The sequence below is a fragment of the Apteryx mantelli genome, chromosome 15 (genome assembly GCF_036417845.1).
Source record: "Apteryx mantelli isolate bAptMan1 chromosome 15, bAptMan1.hap1, whole genome shotgun sequence".
Lineage (NCBI taxonomy): Eukaryota > Metazoa > Chordata > Aves > Apterygiformes > Apterygidae > Apteryx > Apteryx mantelli.
In genome coordinates, this window is record NC_089992.1 from 3,882,291 (window position 1) to 3,902,001 (window position 19,711).

Below are 19,711 nucleotides of genomic sequence, written 5' to 3' on the forward strand. Positions count from 1 at the left end.
TACGACACACTGCAGAGCCTGCTATTAGTAGTCTTTTCACTTAGCAAGCTCAGCCGCCAGTACCTGTAGCACAGGGATGGCAAAACCCCTCTTTGGTGCTGTGCACTCTCTCTGCAAAATCAGTCATTCCCATGAGATGCTCTGGCTAGAATGTCCGTCCTATAGAAAAATGGGTAATATTTGCGTTATCAGAACATGCTTCGCTTATGCAGTAAAAACTGAGCCAAGAAGAGCGGTCGGTATTGTTTATTTTAACCCCGGAGTAACTTATTACAGAGTGTCATTTTACTCAGCGCGCTCTTCTAATGCTGATTAGGCCAGTAGCTTGAGCAAACAAGCTGCGAGGTCCTGCAGTTCGCTCTTGGGGAGAAGGTCGTTCACCCCGCGCTGTGAACGGGCCCGCTCGGGAGGTGTGTTTTTACCGGGGCTCGAGCACACCTCACCTGTTGGACTAGCCTTTACCCATGACTCAGAAGCAGGATGAATCACGGCTCGTAGCGCACCGTGAGCGGGAGGACAGACAGCCCCGCAGCCCTCCGAAGGCGCCCACGGCTGCTCGGGCAGGACGTCTTCGGGGGGCGACGCGCGGAGAAGAGATGTAGCTTCCGTCCTTCTGGGAACGGCTTGTTTCTGCTGAGTTAACTGAGATAAACGGGCCGTTCTGGTGCATTAACCGGTGAGTTAATTTATAGCTATCTTTAAGGGAAAGTTGATTTATTTATTTCGGTTAGCTAGGGTCCTTGAGATTTTAAGGAAAGGCGGCGTGACTTCCTTAAGGAAAGACTGAATGGCATGCAATTTGTAAAAGGAGAATGGGATTACTCCTGCGTATAGATAGTCTGGAAAACAGTCAAAGGAAAACTTTTAATATGACTTGTTCTTTAACTTTTGACTCAACAAAGGTTAAAAAATAGTACAGACTGCCCTCTTGTTTTAACATTTTAAATATTAAATGTTTTCCTTGTATTCTTTAGTTGAACTCAGTCCACGAAGTACCTTTGTTTGGATACAAAGCCATCCACTTCTGTCTCCATGGCGTTGTGCTGTATATCCTGTATGAGTGCCAAAGCCAGGGCATCCCACTTCAGCAATGTATTTGGAATAACTCACACATTTTAACAAGATCAATTAAGATAAGATAAGCAGCAGACAGAGAGTCTGGATGGCCAGGGGAGACTATTTTAGAAAGACTTGGACCCTGTAAGCACATTGTCTCGTAGTGTGTAATGAGCATTGAGAAGGGGGACTGGGGGACAGTATCATCTTACCACGGACTGTATTTTGATGGTCCTTCCAGAAGATCATCTTGTTTGCATCTTTACTTCTGTTGATATATAAGGCTCCCAGACTTTCCATTTGCAGAGTGAGGACAACATCTGGCTTGGTAAACAACCTAGAATGTTAAACCTAATAAAAACCAACATAAAAAGTACATGGTAGTTGCACAGCTCTGGTGCGTGCCCTGGCTGCAAAGAGCTTGCACGTGGCTGGGAGCGTGCACGTCCCTCGCAGGCCAGGCCCTCGCGGGGTGACACCACCGTCCAGGGCACCGACCCCACAGCGCTGCCCTCGCTGTGCGGTGGGCTCGTTTCTCCAAGGAGTCTCGTCATGAGGAGTGATTTCATGCTTTCAGTGTTGGGATCAATGGCCAACAAAAATGGTCGCGTTACCATTTTTCCATGGTTTGTTAAGATTTCATGGGAGGCCACTGAAGTCCACAGAGCCTAGTGTTGAGCAAGAGGATTTGGGACAGCATTAGCAAGTGATTCTTTGTCCCTGAAGTACACTGCATGCAAATTTTGCAGCTTTTGATGCAGAAATCCCATTTACAAAAAGAAAAAAAACTACAAAATTGTTTATAAACTCAAAACAGTATGGGCAAAATGTTTCCTCCAGAGATACTGGCCCATTTGTTCTTTCCACCTCCTTCCATACAAGCTTAAAATGGACAAGTTTACTCTTACTCAAGTACCCAAGTGGGGAAGCAACCTCAGAAGAGCCTGATATGCCTTCAGAGGGCTTAGAGACCGACGTCCACAGCTTGGAGGTGTCCATGGCCCCATTCTGAAGGCTCTTCGCTGTCTAGCAGCAGCCCCGGTGACGGGGGAGACATGCTGGCAGGGGAAGCAATGGAGAAGGTATCACTGCGCTCTCCCACCTTGCTTGGTGGAGCGGTGCTCACCCAAGTGAGATGGGAAGGTGGAGCAGCTGGAGGAGATGACTTTAAAAATCTCTCTTTTGGGCTGGAAGAACCAAACTCTCCAGAGCGTGTCTGGCATGGCTGCAGGGCTCGCTGTTACTGGCTCTAACTGGGGAAACTGGTGGTGCAGGCAATGCTCTGGATCCCGCAGATCAGCCACACACGGAGGCTAGAGGGAGTGTGCAGGCTCTCAGCAGTTTATTTTGTAGCTTTGATGAATGAGACTAGTTTGGTCAGTTTGATGCAGACATAAAAGCTCCTTACAACAGCAGGGATTTCTTCTAATGGCTTTTACCTAAATTTCCTATTAATACAAGATAAAATATTCCTTCTGCTACCTTACTGTATCTTAGTGGTTCTGGCATCCAATCTGTGGGGGAGATTTGGGGATACTAAAAACTTTATGAAGTAGTGAAAGCCTTTAAACAACCTTCTAGCATCCCCGCTGTGCACGGCAGCTTGTCTTAAGTGTAGATGTCAGGATGTGGCCCACAGGTTATGAAACACCTTAGGAGAAAAGGAGCAACATGCATGTCAAATATTCCTATTCGAGCAAATGTTTAGACCGAAGTCTTGCACAACAAGGTTTAACACGCTCATGTGGCACTTATTAGGGTGCAGCAGACTTGTAAGTTGATTTCCTTGGCACCAGCACTTATTTCCTCCTTTCTGGGGAGTGACCCATGTGCATAGTTAAGGCTTACCTGGACTCGAAGGTACTTGGCGTATCTAACTGCAGGGAGCAGCTTTACCCATATTCTCTGAAATATAGAGCCAAGGTGCAACACATGGGATATTCCAGAGTCCTCACGAGCGTTGCTAGCAGGCAGCCTTCTGGCAGCAGGCAACCAGCCTGCATGCCCGGCCGGCTATAAAATGTGACCTTTGAATTTCGGAGACGTTGAGATCAATGATGTGTGGGAAGTGGGGGGAAATAGTAGCAATCATTAGGTCTATAACCGATAGGACAAATGCTTTGCTGAGGAGTCAGCGGGAGCATTGCTGACACGCCTGGCGCAGCGGGACGTGCTCCTGCGCGATTTCCCGGGAAACCTTTCAAACAGTGCCAGGACACACTACGGACGAAGGCAAATGAGAGTTTCAAAGAGTCGCAGCAGTCTAAGTCAGCATATAATGATTAATCGTCTGTGGGGCCAGCATGTCTGAGGGACACGTGTGTGCCGTGGTGTCATTCACCTACCGGTGGGTGACAGCTCAGAGGAGGCCGCGCGCAGTGGCCACGTCGCTGCTGTCTCGTGGCTGATCGGTGGCCTGGGTAAAGCGAGCCTTGTGGTCTCCAGCTGGCTCACAGCAGACCATTATCCTTGCTGTTAACCCCACTCCTTCCCTTGGCAGTCGTTAGTCATCCCCTGGTGGCATCCGTATTATTTCTTAGCCCACGCTGTGAGCCCTCGTTCCAGCCCGTTGTGCCCACAAGTAGCTCAGCTCAGGGGCCAGCTGGCTGGGTGGCCACGTGGGGAAGGCCGGGTGCTAAAGAGGGACAGACCCATGCTCAAGCTATGCCTTTCTGGGCAGGGTGGATGTAACCACCGAGCTCGCTTGGCTTTGCCTGCCACCAGACCGGGAGGGCTGCACAGACTGGGAGAATGGGGCCAGGGACGCTGGAGCGTCCTCTGCTCAGAGCAGGTCCCTCCAGAGAGGCTGGAGAATTGAGATGGGCCAAGCAGCTATAAAAGCTGGACTGATGCCACTGACAAATGAGGGACTAAAGGTCAAGGAGGAGCTATCTGCTTCCTTAAGGGATGGGAGATACCTTTGCCTCTGTGGCAACCCAGCTAGCCCTCCTCCTGCAGCTGAGCCCTCCACTCCCTCAACTCCACACCCTTGCTCTGTCACCCACAGTCTGGCAGCGGGTAGTCACTGTTCCCCAAATCTCTGTTGTCTGGGGACAGCGGCGGGGGAGCAATGAGGGAAGTAAAGAGGTTAGCTGGGAAGGGGCGGCTCCTCACCTCCTGGCTCTTTCTCTTTCCCAGGCTTCTGCACACTGAAGAAACACTGGTGAAGGCGTGATCCATCCCAGGTGCACATTCAAATATGAAGTTCTTATGGATAATCCCATTCTTCCTGCTGCAAGGTAGAGTCTGGGCTTAGAGGATTACAGTGTGGGTGAAGTAGGTCACACGTGCTGAGACTGTGCCTGCTCACACACGTGGACCCACTCCAGGCTCAGCAGGGGTTACAACAAGGAATTGGCTGCTGGGCATGTCCGTAGGAGCTAGTCGTACACGAATTTCCAGCATCGTTGCATGACCCTGTGAACACCTCGGTGGGTGAGGGCAAACACCTGTTTGAGTGCACACATATGCAATGAGAGGAGTATTATTGCAATGGCATGCATACCTGTACCTCTAACTCGCTTGAAATTTGGGGTTGTCCTCTCCAAGACATGGGCCCATTCTCCTCAGTATGCACCAGCAGCAGCCTGGCTTAACCCCGGGGAGGTTACACCCCAAGGCAATGCTCACAACGCTGTTGCGACCTCTTTGGCATCAAGGAAGACAGCTGAGTGTCACAGAGGTTGATTTTTTTAAACCGAGGATCGTTGTCTAATACAGCATTACACAGGGTCTCTCTGCACCCATCCACTGCAGTGGGGTTAGACAGCAAAGACCTGAACCCCAAACTCTTCCCCCTCCAATTCCCCTGAAATAGAGGCATTAAAGGCAGTTCGTAGTTCACCCAGCTGCAGCAGGACGTCAGGGTGTTTTGACTTACAAGGACACCTCTACGCCCAGAGGCCAAGAAGCAGCCTACAAGGAATGGAGGAGGATCACCAAAGGGTCTGAACCTCCTCTGCTTCTTGGACCAACCCTGGAGAGCAACCTCCCCTCACCTGGGAATGGCAGGAAGGGGCTAAGCACGGGGCAGGCGGTGCGGGGCTGGGGTACAGAGATGCCCTGTGCTTATGGGGTGGCCACACTCGTATTCTGGTTTCTTTGCAGACACTGAAACTTTTCTGATGAAAAATGCTAAAGTCAAGCTGTGTTTACAAGCCAGCCCGAGGGATGGGACTTTACTGCTGGAGGGCTGTAATCCAGCCTCAGATTTCCAAGATTGGTCTTGGGAAGGCGATTCTTTGGTGAATCTCGGCACGCAGGAATGCCTCTCCGTGGTGGAGGCCAGCAGAGTGCAGACCGATGTCTGCGACAGCGCGGGCCGCACGAGCTGGGACTGCTCGAATTCGCTGCTCTCCCCTGCGGGCGGCAGCCAGGGCTACCTGGTGGCGAGCAGGAGAGGAGTCAGCCTCGCCGACGCGAGAGGCCCCAAGGCGCAGTGGCAAGGGGCTGCAGAGAGGAGCGTGTGTGAGGAGAAAGCAGGTAAGCGCTGCGCAACGTGGTGCGCGCACACGCTGCCGGGGAACAAGGAAAGGCACAGGCAGTGTCCTGGGGTCCTTCCAACCCTGGGTGCCCCACCATAAACAGATCTAGAAACACTCTCCACTCCTCACTATGTGAGACAAGGCTGAGCCTGGAGAGCTTTGCTCTGCCTGCTGGCAGAGATGCAACGGGTGGCCCTGGGGAACAAGGAGAAGGCTGTTTTTATCTTGAAGAATTGCAGTGAAAATCCACTGCCTCTTTCTCTTCTTCTCCTCCGCAGCCAAGGCAGAGCACGACAGATACTTCCCTGCAGCCCTTACCAGCACACGCATGTATGAGCCTACAGCAGGCAACGCTACCCTTGCGCTGGGGATGGCTCCAGGACAGTTGGAGGAGCTGCTGTGGTTCTTCCGCAGAGAAGACCGTAAGTCCCATTGATGTTCCCAGGTTGAGAGTTGAAATAGAGTTGTAGTCCTGGGTTGTGAACCCCCTTAGGTAGGTGCCCTAGGGAATTACCCCAGGAGGCAGAACCGGCTATATGAACCCTCGCTCTCACCTCCAGAAAAAGCAGGCCATGAGCAAAGACAGGAGTGAGGCTCTGCAGAGACAGGGTCTTCTCCCCAAGAGGAGTTCATCCTCTTTCCAGGGATATTCTGCCAAGAGAGCAAAGGTCTGGGATCACCAGTGATTTTGGCAGGGTGGAGGGAACAGATCAATAAGAGCTGGTCAGGGTCCCCAGGGTAAACTTCAAAGCCACAGAAATCAAGGACGGAGCAGCCACTGCCATCCGTGCTGCACACCACCTGCCTGAGCACGGAGGAGGGGAGAAAGGAAGGAAAGGCCCTTCCAGCAGCATCCGTGGAGGGATGCTGCAGCTCCCAGCCCTGTGCCCAGCCTCCAGCACCACCCTCAGACCACAGACAGGGTGAGAAGGCAGATGTGGTCACTGGGGGAGATACAGACCCCAAGGCAGGGGACTGGGAGAGGCAAAAATCAACTGTGTGAGTCTCCTGCCCAGTGAGGGAGAGTTACCTGAGGTTATCCCCAAAAACGTGACCTAGGGGCTCTGCTCTGGATGCTGAGCTGGACGCCAGCACCTCTGCCCTCATCCCGCAGCCAAGCCAGAGCAGTGTGAGCCCCAGGCTCCCCAGAAAATGCCTGGCTGGGCACTGCTGGCCACACTGCTGTGCGCGTGCTGACGCCGCGTGTTGATGCTTTCCTGCAGCGTCGACGTGGAATTACACTATCCTTGGCCTTTCCTTCGTGGTCCTGCTTCTGGGTCTTTTCCTCCTGGCCGTTAATATTGTGAAAAACAGGTGAGGCTGGAGAACATCGGGGTCCTCTGGGGTGCACTGGGGCACCGAGACCCACAAACAGGTGGGCACGTGGCCATGGCTGGGGAGGATGGCATGCCGAGATGTGGGGGCAGGAACGAGCACCGAGGGGTGGGGAGAGGAGCAAAGACAAACTCCGGTTGAAGCCTCCCTGTTTGTAAGAGCTCGTCTAGCTCCCCGCTGCCCTGCAGACCTCGTGTGTCGCTCAGGACCAGCCTCTCCCTTTCTCTGGGCTCTGCATCGTCACTCTAAAGTGGCAGCAACAGGACCGGCCAACCCAGGAGGGGTGCTGGGAGGAAGTGCCGTTAGATGGGTGTACTGTGAGGTGCTCTCCCAGCAGTACAGGGCCTTTGAAGCTCTCATGAACATGCATGAGCAAACAGCTGCAGATGCAGAAGCCCTCCAGAGATCCGGTTCTGCTCCACAGCAGGAGCATATGGGCCCCATGGCCAGAAGGGCAGAGGCGACCGTGCCTTTGCCCCTGCAGGTCCCCTGCCCCCCAGAGCGGGCTGAGCCTGCTGTTTCACTCCTCCTCCCCTTTTTCCGCCTCCCCTGCAGGAAAAGGAAGATGTACAAGGAAGCAGTGCAAGCCGTGGAGCAAGCTGAGCTGGAAACCAAGCAAGCCCTGATGCCCGTGCAGGAGTACAGCCACGCCGACCCGCAGAAGCAGGAGCTGCTGCCCAAGGAGGAGAGGTCGGGAGAGGTGTTGGTTCAGTGGAAGGACGGGACCGTCACTGCCCTGTACACAGAGAGATCGGAGGAGGCCTTGTAACAGCAGATGAAGTCGAACCATTTAGACCCTAACGAGCATATCGGGATGTCTCAATTCACGGCGACTGAAGGCTGGAAAAGCAAAGGAAGCAGCGGCGCTGCATGGGCAGAAGTGGCTCCAGACTGCAGGACTGGCTCCTTGCTGGCTGATCCTCACCCGCCGCTCTCGGCTGCCCCGGCCGCTGCCCCGCGCCGGCTCCGCCGCCCTCTCGCAGATGTCGCCCGCCTGCGCGGCACGGCGAGGCTGGGAGCCCAGGCGAAGCGGGGAGGCGGGAGGCTTTCGCTGCGGTCGGCCAAGGAACGCGCTGGCGAGGCTCGTCCGGGGAATAGCAACGCAAACGCAGGGGAGCTCTTGTTCTTTTCAAAAGTTGTCTTTATTAAAATATTTTCCAAAGTGGGTGATTGAAATCACATATTGCATCTCTCTCTATGTATCAGCAAGGTCATATATATAAATATATATGTATATATGTACATATATACATGCGCTCATGGATGTTTTACTCTGCAGGTAAGAGCAACTCCAGAGGGAAGCAGAACATTCAACCCGATACAGCAAAGGAAATCAAATGCAGAGCCCTTGGCCCCGGCCCCGTTCATTGCCTGGTCCTCGTACCCGGTGCTCTGCACTGGGTTTTACTTCACACCCTGCACAGGTCACGTGGAAATGCCATGAAATAATTTAAGACATTTTGAAAATACATTGGTCTTTTAAACAAAGGTTTTTAAGCATGTGCCCTTGCCAGCGAAGCATTTCTCTTTGCAAAGTCTTTAAAAAGGAACACAGCAGTGTGAAAAGTTGCTTAAAACCCAGATATGACTTATTTCAATGCACAGGAATCAGTTTTAGGACGCTCGATGCCTTTAGTCAGCTGTAATAACATTTGCAACTTTCTCATTCAGATTAAAAACAAAAACCAAAACTTCCTCCGACTTATTGCTCCATCAGTTGACCTGTGAGACGAATTACACGGATGTCTCCAGGTCCGATTAATGATTACTTCACCCTCAAGCTATACATCTCTCCGCAGCAGCCTTCAGCCCGCGCGCAGCCCTGTCCGGCCGCGGGATGTGGAGCGGCGGCGAGAGCCCGCAGCCAGCTAGAGGGCTCCGGGACGAACTCCCGCCACGCGGCCCCTCGTGGGAGCGCTGCTCCGCTCCGGCTGCTCCGGGAAGCGGGAAAATCCGCGCGGGGCTGCAGCGCGGCCCGACGAGGGGCACCGAGGGCTGCGCGTCGCCGGCTGCCTCCGCGCAAGCGGTCCCTAGGTCCGTCGCCGCCCGTCCCGGCCTCCGCGGAGCAGCGGGACGGGATGGGACGGGGCGGGTGGGGGGGGACGGCACGTCCTTAAAATATCTTGAAGCCTTTCAGCAAGGTCAAGGTGGGCGCTTTCCTCTTGCTCTGAGCCCGCGAGGACTTCACGGTGACCAGCTTGGCCTGGGCCACGGAGGGGATCTCCTTGTAGCTGACGGTGGAGAGGGTGCTGAAGGCGCAGGCGGCGGGGCCGGGCCGGGGCGCCGGCGGGGCGGCCGGCGGGCAGGGCCGCTCCTCGGCCACCAGGAGCGGGCGGGCGGGCGGGCGGCGCTCGGCGGCGCGCCGCACCTCGCGCACGGCCTCGTGGAAGACGTGCCGCACCGCCTCGAAGCCCAGGCACGCCGACACCTCGAAGAAGAGGCAGCCGAAGGCGGCGGCCAGCGAGAGCCCTTCCGCTTTGGTCACCTGCCTGGAGAGGGGAGGCGGCGGCGGGGGGGCGTTATTTAACACCGCGCGGGATGCCCGGAGCAGCACCGAGGCCATGCAAACGTGCCGGACGTGTCCCGGCGCCGGGTGGGAAAAGGTTCCGAGGAAAGGGCACGTCTGGGGGGAGGGAGGAACCGGAGCGGGTTCAGGTCCCTGCTGGGGATGGTCGCGCTGCAGTATGAGGCAGCCGACAAACTGCCCGCGGAAACTTCCCATGGAAATTTCCTATGGAAACTGCCCACAAACTGCCCACAGAAACTGCCCACAAACTTCCCATGAAAACTTCCCACAAAATTCCTGCAGAAAGTGCCCCAAAACTTCTCGCGAGAACTCCCCACAAACCTCCCGCAGAAACTGCCTGCGGAAACTGCTCACAAACTTCCCATGGAAACTGCCCACAAACTGCCCACAAACTTCCCGCGGAAACTGCCCACCCGCAAACTTCCCATGGAAACTGCCCGCAAACTGCCCACAAACTTCCCGTGGAAACTGCTCGCCCGCAAACTTCCCATGGAAGCTGCCCGCAGAAACTGTCCGCAAACTGCCCACGGAAACTGCCCGCAAAATTCCCGCAGAAAACACCCCAAAACTTCCCACGAAAACTGCCCACAAGCTTCCTGCAGAAACTGCCCACAAACTTCCCGCGGAAAACAGCCGCGGGCTCCCAGCACGTGGGTCACTTCCCGGGCAGCGGGGCTCCCGGAGGGCGAGAGCGCGCCCAGGGCCGGCGTCCGCGCGGCAGCCGCGTGGGCGCCTCCCCAAACGGGCGGAAAGAGCCCCAAAACTCCGGTTCGGGCCCCGCGCCGCGGCTGGAGGGACGCGGGAAGGCTCAGCCGCAACCCGGGGCCGCTTCCCCACCGGGGCAGGAGCCCGCGGCCGCCGCGAGCCGGCCGAGCAGGGCCAGAACCGCCCGTTTGCTGCTCTCCGGTAATGACCCCTTTTCCCATCACTATTATTTTTGACGCCGCGCGGGCCCGGCCGCTACCTGTAGGGCTCCATGTCCAGCTTGTTGCCCAGCAGGAGCACGGGGCGGGCGCGCGGGCGGGCGCCGGCGGCCAGCACGTCCAGGTAGCGGCGGCAGCCGGCGAAGCTCCGCTTGTCCTCGATGCTGTAGACCACGAGGAAGGCGCTGGCCCAGCGGAGGTAGCGCTCGCAGTTCACGGGGCCGTCCTGGGCGGGAGCAGCGCGCCGCGTTTCGGTGACACCAGCCCCAAAACGAGGACTTAACCCCGACCCCGACCCCGACCCGCCGGGCGTCCGCTCACCTGGTCGGCGGTGTCCATCACCTTCAGCAGCACGGGCTGCTGGTCCACCAGCTCCTCCGACGTGTACGTGTCCTCTGCAGGCAGAAGCCAAGCCCCGGCCGGTTAGAGCTTTCCCACCCCGTGGGAAAGATGGGAAAAAAGGTGGAAAGAAGTCCCTGGGGGAAAAGCCTCAGCCTCCCCCCCCCACGCCGCACATCAGGGGCTCGAGGCTGGTGCCTGGCCGGGCTCCGGGACCGGCTCCCCGCGGGGACGCTGGGAGCTAGACCGAAGTGGCTGATTTTCAATAAATCAGGCAAAAGTAGCAACCGCTTTCTTTAGAAACCAGGGAAGATGGGAAGGACTCTGCCCCCCCACCCCCAGCTAGATCCTGAACCGTGTATTTGAGAGAGGTTTTGACATGGGAAGACAGCGGAGCCGCTCCTGCCTTTGCAACCTCATTCCCAAACGAGATCTGAGGAAGGGATTTTTCCTCTTTATTTTGTTTGTAAGAGCACAAGTCGTGGAGTTATTAGGGGCTGCAGCCAGTTCCTGGACAAGCTCCATATCTTGCTGATGTCCCCGATAAATCATTGACAGCGCTGCGCTGTGTACTGGAATGAGGCCTAGGAAAACAGTTATTAATTACTCAAACGAAGCCCAAGTGGGAAAAACGCCCAAAACCTCCGACGGCGACGAGTGGCCCCTGGGGACACCCGCACCCGCAGGGCCGGCGGGGCCGGGTGCGCGGTGCCCGCCGGATGCCGCCGTCTCCCAAAGCGCCTCCGCGGGCTTGGCCATGGCTCGGCGGCCGGGCGCATCCGAGCCGCTCCGCATCCCGGAGCGCCGTGCCATGCCGAGCTGCTTGCCGCTGCTTCCGCGCACAAGCTCCCGCGCGGGATGCGGGGCTGCGTTGTGATCTCTGTTGTTACAGGCTGGTTTGGGTCAGCTCCGTTCATATTTTCCGGCCCATCTTTTGTTTTTCAAGGAGCTTTTTTCTTTTCCCTCAAACGCCATATTCATGGGAAATCCCGGAGATGGGAAACGTGGCGTCCGCGCAGAGCAGGAATGCTTTCTCAGATGCCAGCGCCGAAAGCTGGCTGGGTACCCGCAGGGCAAGGAAAGCGGCCGGCCCCGAGCACTCGGCTCACGCGGGGCCGAGACGGAGCTGGGGAGTGGGGACGCAGGGATGGTGTGCAAGGAAAATCAGGGGAAACGAGCACAAAAAAAATCTTACCCAAGTTCGGGTCGTATTCACTTATGAACCTCTTGGTGAGAAACTTCACGGTTAGCGCTGCAAAAGGCGAGAAGAGGAGGATCACGGCTCCGGCCGGTTTGTATCCAAGCCCTTGGGCTTCCCCCCAGCCACAGCCCACGTTGCTTCCCGCATGGAATTAAAGCATCCCTAAAGCCGATTTTCCCCTTCAGTGTTTGTCCTAGCGTTCCCATCTCTGGGTAGAAAAAAAACATTCATGCAACAGAAATAGGCATGTTTCATGAGCCTGAGCCCAGCTTCGTCAGCGCGGGTTCCGCAGGATGAGTTATTTGGCTTAACCGAACACAATTCCCATCAAAACGTGGCCTGAGCACAGGCCTGGGAGCTGGGAGAGATTAAATCAAGCCCCCACCTGGCTTTAACGCCGGCTCCTTTCTTATGGACCTGGGGCAAATTCTCTCTTGGCAGCATCAAGGTTACATATACGCCAATACTCTGCGCCGCGTTTCAGGCCGGCTGCAGGCTACGAGGGGCTGCGATCGCCGCCGGCCAGAAAGCAGCAACCCCGGCTCAGGAAAACTTCGGGGTTTTTGCATCCGGTTTCGTTCTGGATCAGAAGGAAACTGAGATTTCTCAGGGCAGCGCTGCAGAGCAGCTGCCCGTGGCCCCAAGCGGCAGCTTCCCGCGGGCTGGGACCGACGGGCTCCCCCCTTCCTCCGCCTGCTGCAAAGCCGCTTCGTAGAAAGCCTCAAAATCGCCCGGAAAAATCAGCGTTCGGCTGCCAGAGGAGAGGTGCAGGTGGAGCTGCGCAGCCCGTGGCGGGGATGCCGGCGAGCCCGTCCCGGTCTGTGCCCGGCACCCCGCAGCTCCACAAATTGCATTTTCCCAGGCTCGAGCCCACGCGGAGGTGTTTCAAGCTGAGCGTGCGCTTATGTCCTTCGCTAACTGGGGCAAGTCGGCCCTTTCCCAGCCTCGCTGAGGCCCGGACGGACGCGCCACGGCTCGCTGCAGCCTGGCAGGCTCCCGGCTCCCGAAGGAAAGGTCGTGCTCTGCTCCTTCATGGAACAAATGGGAATTTTCCAGCAAAAACGCAGCTTTCCACGGCTGGGCTTACTTACCCTAAGGACTGCGCTTTAGAGGCCCACTTTGTTTTCTTTGCACAAAAAAAGCTGTTCTGGGTCATTTTTAGAGGCTTTCAAAATGCATTAGTTGTGTTTTCCCCTCTATTGTTTATAGAGACGGATTCATGCTATTAAGCCCTAATGCCTTATAGCTGCCGAAGCAGCGACAGCAGGAGGTTTTCCCGTACTGTCTCTTTCTGCTGCGGGGCGACAGCGAGGGGTTCCGGCATTCCCGCGGGATGACCCGCACCGTCCTGCTGCAGCAGCGGTGGTGCAGCAGCAACTGCCCCCCGTTCACGTGCAACACGAGCACCCCGGGCACAGTGCAGATGCTCAGACTCTGCCAATCGTGGGCAACACTCGCACCCTGCGCACGGCGCAGACTCTTGCGCCCTGCTGTTGCATGCAACACAAGCACCCTGAGCACAGTGCAGACACTTGCACCCTGCCATTCGCGTGCAACACAAGCACCCTGCGCGCAGTGCGGATGCTCGCACCCTGCCACCTGCATGCAACCTGCGCGCAGGGCAGACACTCGCACCCTGCTGTCTGCGTGCAACACAAGCACCTTGCGCGCAGGGCAGACTCTCGCACCGTGCCATCTGCGTGCAGCACGAGCAAGCACAAGCGCTGCCCCAGAGCCGGCGCCGGAGGGCTGAGATCGCTTGCAGGGAAAGGCTACGTCCCACCACAGGCAGCAGCGTCTAGAGAAACTTTTTCCTCTTCCCAGCCACGCAACACCCCCCTCACCGAGGCAGCCGGCACCCGCAGGGCACCGTGCCAGCGCTGCCCGCTCCCGGACCCACATCCCAGCCGCCCCCCCCGCGTTTCGCGAGCCCCGCGGCCGCGCCGAGCCGCTCACCTGACTTGCCGGCGCCGCGGCAGCCCAGGAGGGCCAGGTTGCACTCGGGGAGGGCGCCGGGCGGCGGCCGCTCGGCACCGGCACCGGCACCGGCACCGGCACCGGCACCGGCGGCGGCGGCGGCTCGCGGTTTGCCGAACATCGCGGACACGGTGCGGCCTGCGGGAGAGAGCGGCGGGGGCTGGGAGCAGCCGGCGGGGCCGCCTCCTGCCCCGGGCGGGGGGGGGGGCAGAAACCCGCCCCGCGGCCCCCGCACGTGCCGCCGCCGCCGCCGCCGCCGCCGTCGGAAGGAGCGAAACGGAGCCGCCGCCGGGCAAACGCCGGGCCGGGGCGGGCGGGGGGCGCCGGGGCTGCTGCCCGCGGTCCCGCGAGGCGCCCACGGCCGCGGCCGCGGCCCCGGGGAACGAGGCGGAGGGAGGCAGGGAGGAAGGGAGGGAAGGAGGAGGGAAGGAGGGAGGGAGGGAGGGAGGGAGGGAGGGAGGCGCCGCCGCCAAACGCCTTGTAAGGCAGCTGCCGCCGGGCCGCGCCGGGCACGAAACCCCGCAGCCCCCGGCTCGGCGCCGCCGCGGCCGCTCCGGCGGGCAGGGGGCTGCGCTGAGGCCGGCGCGCTCATTGCACCTCAGCCGGCGGCGGCGGCAGCAGCAGCAGCAGCGCCCGCTGCCATCCCAAAATCCCCAAATCCCCAAATTTTGGGATCCCCCCAAAGCGCGCTGCTGGCGGGGACCGTGCGGGAGAAACCCCCCAGGCCAGGCGGAGGGGGAGCTTTGGGGGCGCGGGGAGGCCGGAGCCACTCACCAGCGCTAAGCGAGCCGAGCCATCAGCCGGACGCCGGGCCCGCTCGCCACGCTCGCCGGAGCGGGTCCGTGTAGGTGGTGCGAGCTGAAGTCAGCGTTGTCATGGCAATGTGCGGGCGTTGGGATGGGGCTCCGCTCGCCGGGACCCCCCCGGATGCGGGATGCGGGATGCGGCGGCTGCCGCAGCTCCCTGCCCCGGGGCGGCCTGCGGGCACACGCGGCTGCTGCCCTGCTGCGCTCGGTGCCCGCAAGCGCCCAGACGATATTTTTAAACCTTCCCAAAATAGCGTGCGATCGCGACGGGCCCCGCGAGCCTCGCCTCTGCCCCCTGTGTCACTGCCCGCAGGACGGGGTTCGCTCCCCGCGCGGAGGCACGGCGCCTCGGGGACTCGTCCTCGCACTGAAACCTGTTCCTAAAGGCGCAGCCGCCCCCGGTACCAAAACCCTCCCCGGCCACCCCGGCCCGGGCAGCCTGCGCCGTGCGCTGGACACGCGCGCTGCACCCAGGCCGCGTTCGGAAACAGGGCAAGTGTGCTTAAAAATCAATCAGGGGTCAAAGCTAAATGGGTTTTTTTTTTAAGCCCACGTCCTTGGCAGGTGTCTGGGTGGATAAATCACAGCAGCCAAAGCAAAGCTGGCAAGCCGGGGCCGCCCCTGCCGTGCCCCAGCTTTATTCGCCTGGCAATAAACCTTTAGGGCATTAAAAATGTTCTCGCCAAGGTTGCCCCGAGGCAGCCTGCTGCGAGGGCTCGGGGCGCTGCGGGGGACACCCCTGCCCTCTCCCCGAAAGGCAGGTTTGGGGGGGGGGAGCCGTGAGCCTGGCGTTTGCCCCAGCCGCGGCGCGGGGGTGATCGCTGCCGCGGCTGCGGGGCTGGAGAGAGGCCAGCGCTCCGCGGGAGCCGGAGCCGGAGCCAGAGCCGTGCCTGGGCCGCGGGGAGGGCTGGCCGGGGGCGGTGAGATGTCCCCTCGCTTCGGTTCCCAGCTGCCGTGACATTTGAATCAGTCACAGCGAAGGAGGGAGGAACAAAACAAAAAAAACAAAACAAAAAAGAAAAGGAGGAATATGTTCGGCAATGTGGGTTGCTCGGGTTCAATTCCGCGGCAGTGACGAACGCCGGTGGTTTTGCCTCTGCTAATAACCGGCATTTATTTGCCCTGCCTGCTGCTCGGCTGTTCCCGCAGGAACGGGAGCACGTCCCATTTTGGCAGTGGCCGCAATCCCCGCGCCGCACTCGGAGCGGGGTCCCGACCCGGCTTCCCTCGCGCGGGGACCGCGACCGGGGCTGGGACGTCTCCAGCAAAACCCCTCGGCACCGCTGGGCTGAGCGGAAAAGGGGGAAAGGGCCCCGCTGCCTGTCTGCCAGGTGGGCGCGTGGGTCTGGGAGGGAATTAATCCGGGAAACAGCCTGCAGCCGGACTCAGTAGACCCGAAGGCCTCGTGGGTCGGCGTCGGAAGCCGCTGCAGTTGCCGGCGCTGCTCCGCCGGGCTCCGTGCGCGAGCGGCGATTTTCCTCCTCTCCCTGCGCTGGTGGGGCTGCTCCCAAACGCAGCTGCCCCCCAAACGTGCCGGTCCTGCTCTTTGCCGCGCCGGTGCCCTGGCCCCCGTTTGGGGGCGGATGGACCCCTGTTCCCGCGGCTGGAGCTTAAAAGCACGGAGATTTGCTGACATCGGTTACCCCCCCTGCAGCCATAAAAGTGACTTTTCCAAAAAAAAAAGGAAAAGGAGACCACCACTGCCCCTCGCCCGCCCTGGCTGGCAGAAGACCCAAGTCCTTTCCCACCCGCCGGCTTCGTCCCGGGCTGCCAGGAAGGACGCGCAGGAGCGGGGAAAGCGGCGATGTCCCCTCTGGAGATGCCGACGGGCCCCTTCGCCCCGGGGCGTCCCGCGCGCCCGGGCTGCGCTCGACCCGGCCAGCCCAGGCAGCGGCAGCCGTGGCCGGCGAGCGTCCCCACGGGCGGCGCGCGCCTCGGATCACATGAGGCTCAGCTATCTTTAGCCAGAGGTATTTCTGTTACGGGCGAGCGGCCGCTCGTTCGCCGGGGCAGCTCAGCGGAGATACCCGGGGGTCGGAGAGGCAGGACGCGGATGACTCCGGACGAGACCGCCCAGCCGGCGCCCCCGCGCAGGGTGCGTATCCGAGTGGAGGAGCAGGTCTTCTCGGTGGACAAGACCCTGCTGGTGGAGAGCAGCGAGTATTTCCGCGCGCTCTTCCGGTCCGGCATGAAGGAGAGCACGCAAGACGAGCTCCGGCTCCAGGACCTGAGCGCGGCGGGCTTCCTCGTCATGCTGCGCGTGCTGGCCGGCGAGAGGCCCGTGCTCAGCGGCGAGGAGAACTTCAAGGCTGTCGAATGCGCCGCCTTCCTGCAGGCGAAGCCCTTGGCCAGGTACCTGGTCCATTCCGTCAACTCCGACAACTGCATCCTGCTGTACCAAGCCGCGGCCATATTCGGCCTGCTGGACCTATTCCACAGCGCCGCCCTGTACATCAGGGACAGCTACGCCGAGCTGAAGGACTACCTGGACTGCCTCTCCGCCGAGCTGCTGGACTACGTGGAGTCCCTGCTGCCCAGCACCTTCATCGCCGTGGGGGCCCACACCCCCACCTTCGAGTTCCTCGAGGACCTCTCCAGAACCATCTGCTACCTGGATGAGGACAGCAACACGTGGAGGACCCTGTCGTGCCTACCGCTGACGGCCAGCACGTTCCTAGCCGGCATGGCGACGATGAATAATAAGATCTACATCGTGGGTGGCGTCTACGGAGCCAGCAAGCAGGTGGTGGAGAGCAGCTTCTGCTACGACGCCGACACGAACGCTTGGAGCGAGTTCCCCAGCCCTCACCAGCTCCGCTACGACGTCACGCTCGTGGGCCACGAGGGTTTTCTTTACGCCATAGGGGGAGAGTACGAGAAGATCTCGCTGAAGTCTGTGGAGAAGTACGACGTGTCCTCCAACACCTGGACGTTCGTCTCCGACCTGCCGCAGCCCAGCGCGGCTACCCCCTGCGCCCAAGCCATGGGGCAGATCTTCGTCTGCTTGTGGAAGCCGCTGGACACGACCGTCATCTACGAGTACGAGACCCAGAGAGACGAGTGGCTTCCCGTCACGGACCTCAGGAGGCCCCAGAGCTACGGGCACTGCATGGTGGCCCACCGGGACAACCTCTACATCATGCGCAACGGGCCCTCGGACGACTTCCTGCGGTGCGTCATAGACTGCTTCAACCTGACCTCCCGCCAGTGGACCTCCCTGCCCGGGCAGTTCGTGAACAGCAAAGGAGCCCTCTTCACCGCCGTGATCAAGGGCGACACGGTCTACACCGTCAACAGGATGCTCACCCTCCTCTACTCCGTGGAGGAGGAGACCTGGAGGTTCAAGAAGGAGAAGGCCGGGTTCCCCAGGAGCGGCTCCCTTCAGACCTTCCTCCTGCGGCTGCCCCGGCGCGACCACGACATCGCGACGTAGGCTGCCCCCGACTCCGTAGGGATGTCCCGGCGCGCCGGAGCCGGGGAGAGCTATCTGCAGACAGCATCGCTTTCCACGTCCGCCTCTCCCGCTCCTCCGCGACGGGGCATCCGGGGCTGCAGGACCACGACGGTCCATCCCGCGAGATGGCAACCAGGCACTGCCCACCCTGCTCGAGCCAGCGGGAAGGGCCGCGGCTCCGCCGCCGCCCGCCTCTGCCCCGGCTCGGCTGGGCGATGCTCTCTGCAGGTCTCAGCCAGCTGTGTTTAGGTTCCCAGATGTTGACTGCTGAGCTAACAGCTCGGGGGGTTTGGTGGCGTCGGCAGGTGGAAGGTCCTGGAGAAACGTGAAGGTGGTTTTTATTTATTCTCTGAAGATGTGTATCGACCCAGTTGCTCTCTGTTTGGACGGGAAATTATTCATTCTAGCCCGGAATTAAAAGGCAAGTTTTAAAAAAAAAACCCTGTGTTTTTCATTACCCTCCTTTTGTTTTGTTTTGTGCTTTTTTTTAAAATAAGGTCTCCTTCGGAAGGAAGTTGAATCGGACACCTCGTGACGAGGAACACAAGTCAAAGTTTCATTCTGCCTGTCGAATGCTTTTCCAGCTGCAGCTGTGTTTCGAGAGCGATGCTTGGGAGGGCATTTCCCACAGAGCTGCTCAGCTCCCCGGGGAAAACGCCCGGGGACCTATTTCCGATTTAAAGCGGCAGCACAGCCTGAAGTGAGGCCGTTGGGGAAATATTCCCTGCTCCCGCGGCCGAGGGGGCCGGGGACGAGGGGACGGAGGTGATGGCAAGGGGGATAACGCCCTAAAATAACGCCGCGGTGGCTGGCTCCGACTCACCTCGGCGCTCGCCGGCGGGCAGCACCCAGCTTGGGTTCAGCAGCGGAAACCCCACAAAACTAGGAAATTTCCTAATTTTCCTAGACATTTTCGCAGAGCGCCCACCGGGGGGGGGGGGTGGGGGGAGCAGGCGGACGGAGGCCGCGTCGCGGGGTCCCCGCAAGGGCGAACGGCCCCGGGGCGGCCGCGCTCGCCCGGCGTCGGGGCACCCGCAGCTCTGCCCTGAGCCCAAAGCCCCGCTGCTCCCGCGCTTCCGGAGCATCCCCCGGCGCAGGTAACCGGAGCGCGCCGGCGGGTTAGCGCCGGGCAAGCGGGAACGGCAGATCCCCCCAAAAAATCACCGTTTCCCATTTCTCGCCCTTTTGTCTTTAGCTTAACCCCGGCTTTAGGAGCAGCGGCCCGGCTGCCGCTCACGCCGGCGGGCTGCGGGGAACATGACACCGGCAAAGCCGCCCGGGGCTATATCGGGAGCCGCGGCCCTGGCAGGGAAGCAGCCGGAGCGGCGTGTCCTGCCAAGGGCCGCAGGCGGGCGGGCGGGCGGCCGGCGCGAGGGCAGAGGCGCCGGCGAGGAGCGGTCCCCGCTCGGCTCCCGCCCCGGGGCGCCGGGGCGCAGGGGGGGAGGAGGAGCGCGCTGCGTCCGTCCCGCCGCGCCGGCTCCGAGGGAGGAATACGGGAACAAATCCCCCGCTGATGGGAACTGGCAGCCGGCCTTGGCAGCGCCCGCTGATCTGTTCCAGGCGGATATTTGTGCAATGGCACCAGCGGCTGCTCCTGAAATCGTAAAGC

At 59.8% G+C, this 19,711-nt stretch overlaps 3 protein-coding genes across 3 annotated transcripts; 2 read left to right on the forward strand and 1 right to left on the reverse strand.

The window, feature by feature from the left end:
• Positions 1–646: 646 nt before the first annotated feature.
• On the forward strand, positions 647–7,922 carry SLC51B (SLC51 subunit beta). Its single transcript, XM_013957607.2, has 6 exons — positions 647–676; positions 4,195–4,295; positions 5,164–5,538; positions 5,819–5,962; positions 6,764–6,854; positions 7,431–7,922. The coding sequence occupies exons 2-6, from the start codon at positions 4,256–4,258 to the stop codon at positions 7,642–7,644; spliced, it is 864 nt and encodes a 287-aa protein (XP_013813061.2). The 5' UTR covers positions 647–676; positions 4,195–4,255; the 3' UTR covers positions 7,645–7,922.
• Positions 7,923–7,993: 71 nt separating this feature from the next.
• RASL12 (RAS like family 12) lies at positions 7,994–14,051 on the reverse strand. Its single transcript, XM_067305341.1, has 5 exons — positions 13,822–14,051; positions 11,860–11,916; positions 10,647–10,720; positions 10,367–10,551; positions 7,994–9,364 (listed from the first exon to the last, which is right to left on the reverse strand). The coding sequence occupies exons 1-5, from the start codon at positions 13,961–13,963 to the stop codon at positions 8,989–8,991; spliced, it is 834 nt and encodes a 277-aa protein (XP_067161442.1). The 5' UTR covers positions 13,964–14,051; the 3' UTR covers positions 7,994–8,988.
• A 2,650-nt stretch (positions 14,052–16,701) lies between these two features.
• KBTBD13 (kelch repeat and BTB domain containing 13) lies at positions 16,702–18,243 on the forward strand. The gene has a single exon (XM_013943342.2). It carries the CDS (start codon positions 16,702–16,704, stop codon positions 18,079–18,081), a length of 1,380 nt encoding a protein of 459 aa, XP_013798796.2. The 3' UTR covers positions 18,082–18,243.
• The last annotated feature ends 1,468 nt before the right edge of the window (positions 18,244–19,711 follow it).

Excerpts from the sequence above, each read along its gene's own strand:
- SLC51B (XM_013957607.2), top strand. The coding sequence starts at position 4,256 with ATGAAGTTCTTATGGATAATCCCATTCTTCCTGCTGCAAG. Across the intron at positions 5,539-5,818 it reads CGTGTGTGAGGAGAAAGCAG|CCAAGGCAGAGCACGACAGA; the intron begins GTAAGCGCTGCG and ends TCTCCTCCGCAG. Across the intron at positions 5,963-6,763 it reads GTTCTTCCGCAGAGAAGACC|CGTCGACGTGGAATTACACT; the intron begins GTAAGTCCCATT and ends GCTTTCCTGCAG.
- RASL12 (XM_067305341.1), bottom strand. The coding sequence starts at position 13,963 with ATGTTCGGCAAACCGCGAGCCGCCGCCGCCGCCGGTGCCGGTGCCGGT. Across the intron at positions 10,721-11,859 it reads TGAATACGACCCGAACTTGG|AGGACACGTACACGTCGGAG; the intron begins GTAAGATTTTTT and ends TTCTGCCTGCAG. Across the intron at positions 9,365-10,366 it reads CTGGACATGGAGCCCTACAG|GCAGGTGACCAAAGCGGAAG; the intron begins GTAGCGGCCGGG and ends TCCCCTCTCCAG.
- KBTBD13 (XM_013943342.2), top strand. The coding sequence starts at position 16,702 with ATGACTCCGGACGAGACCGCCCAGCCGGCGCCCCCGCGCAGGGTGCGT.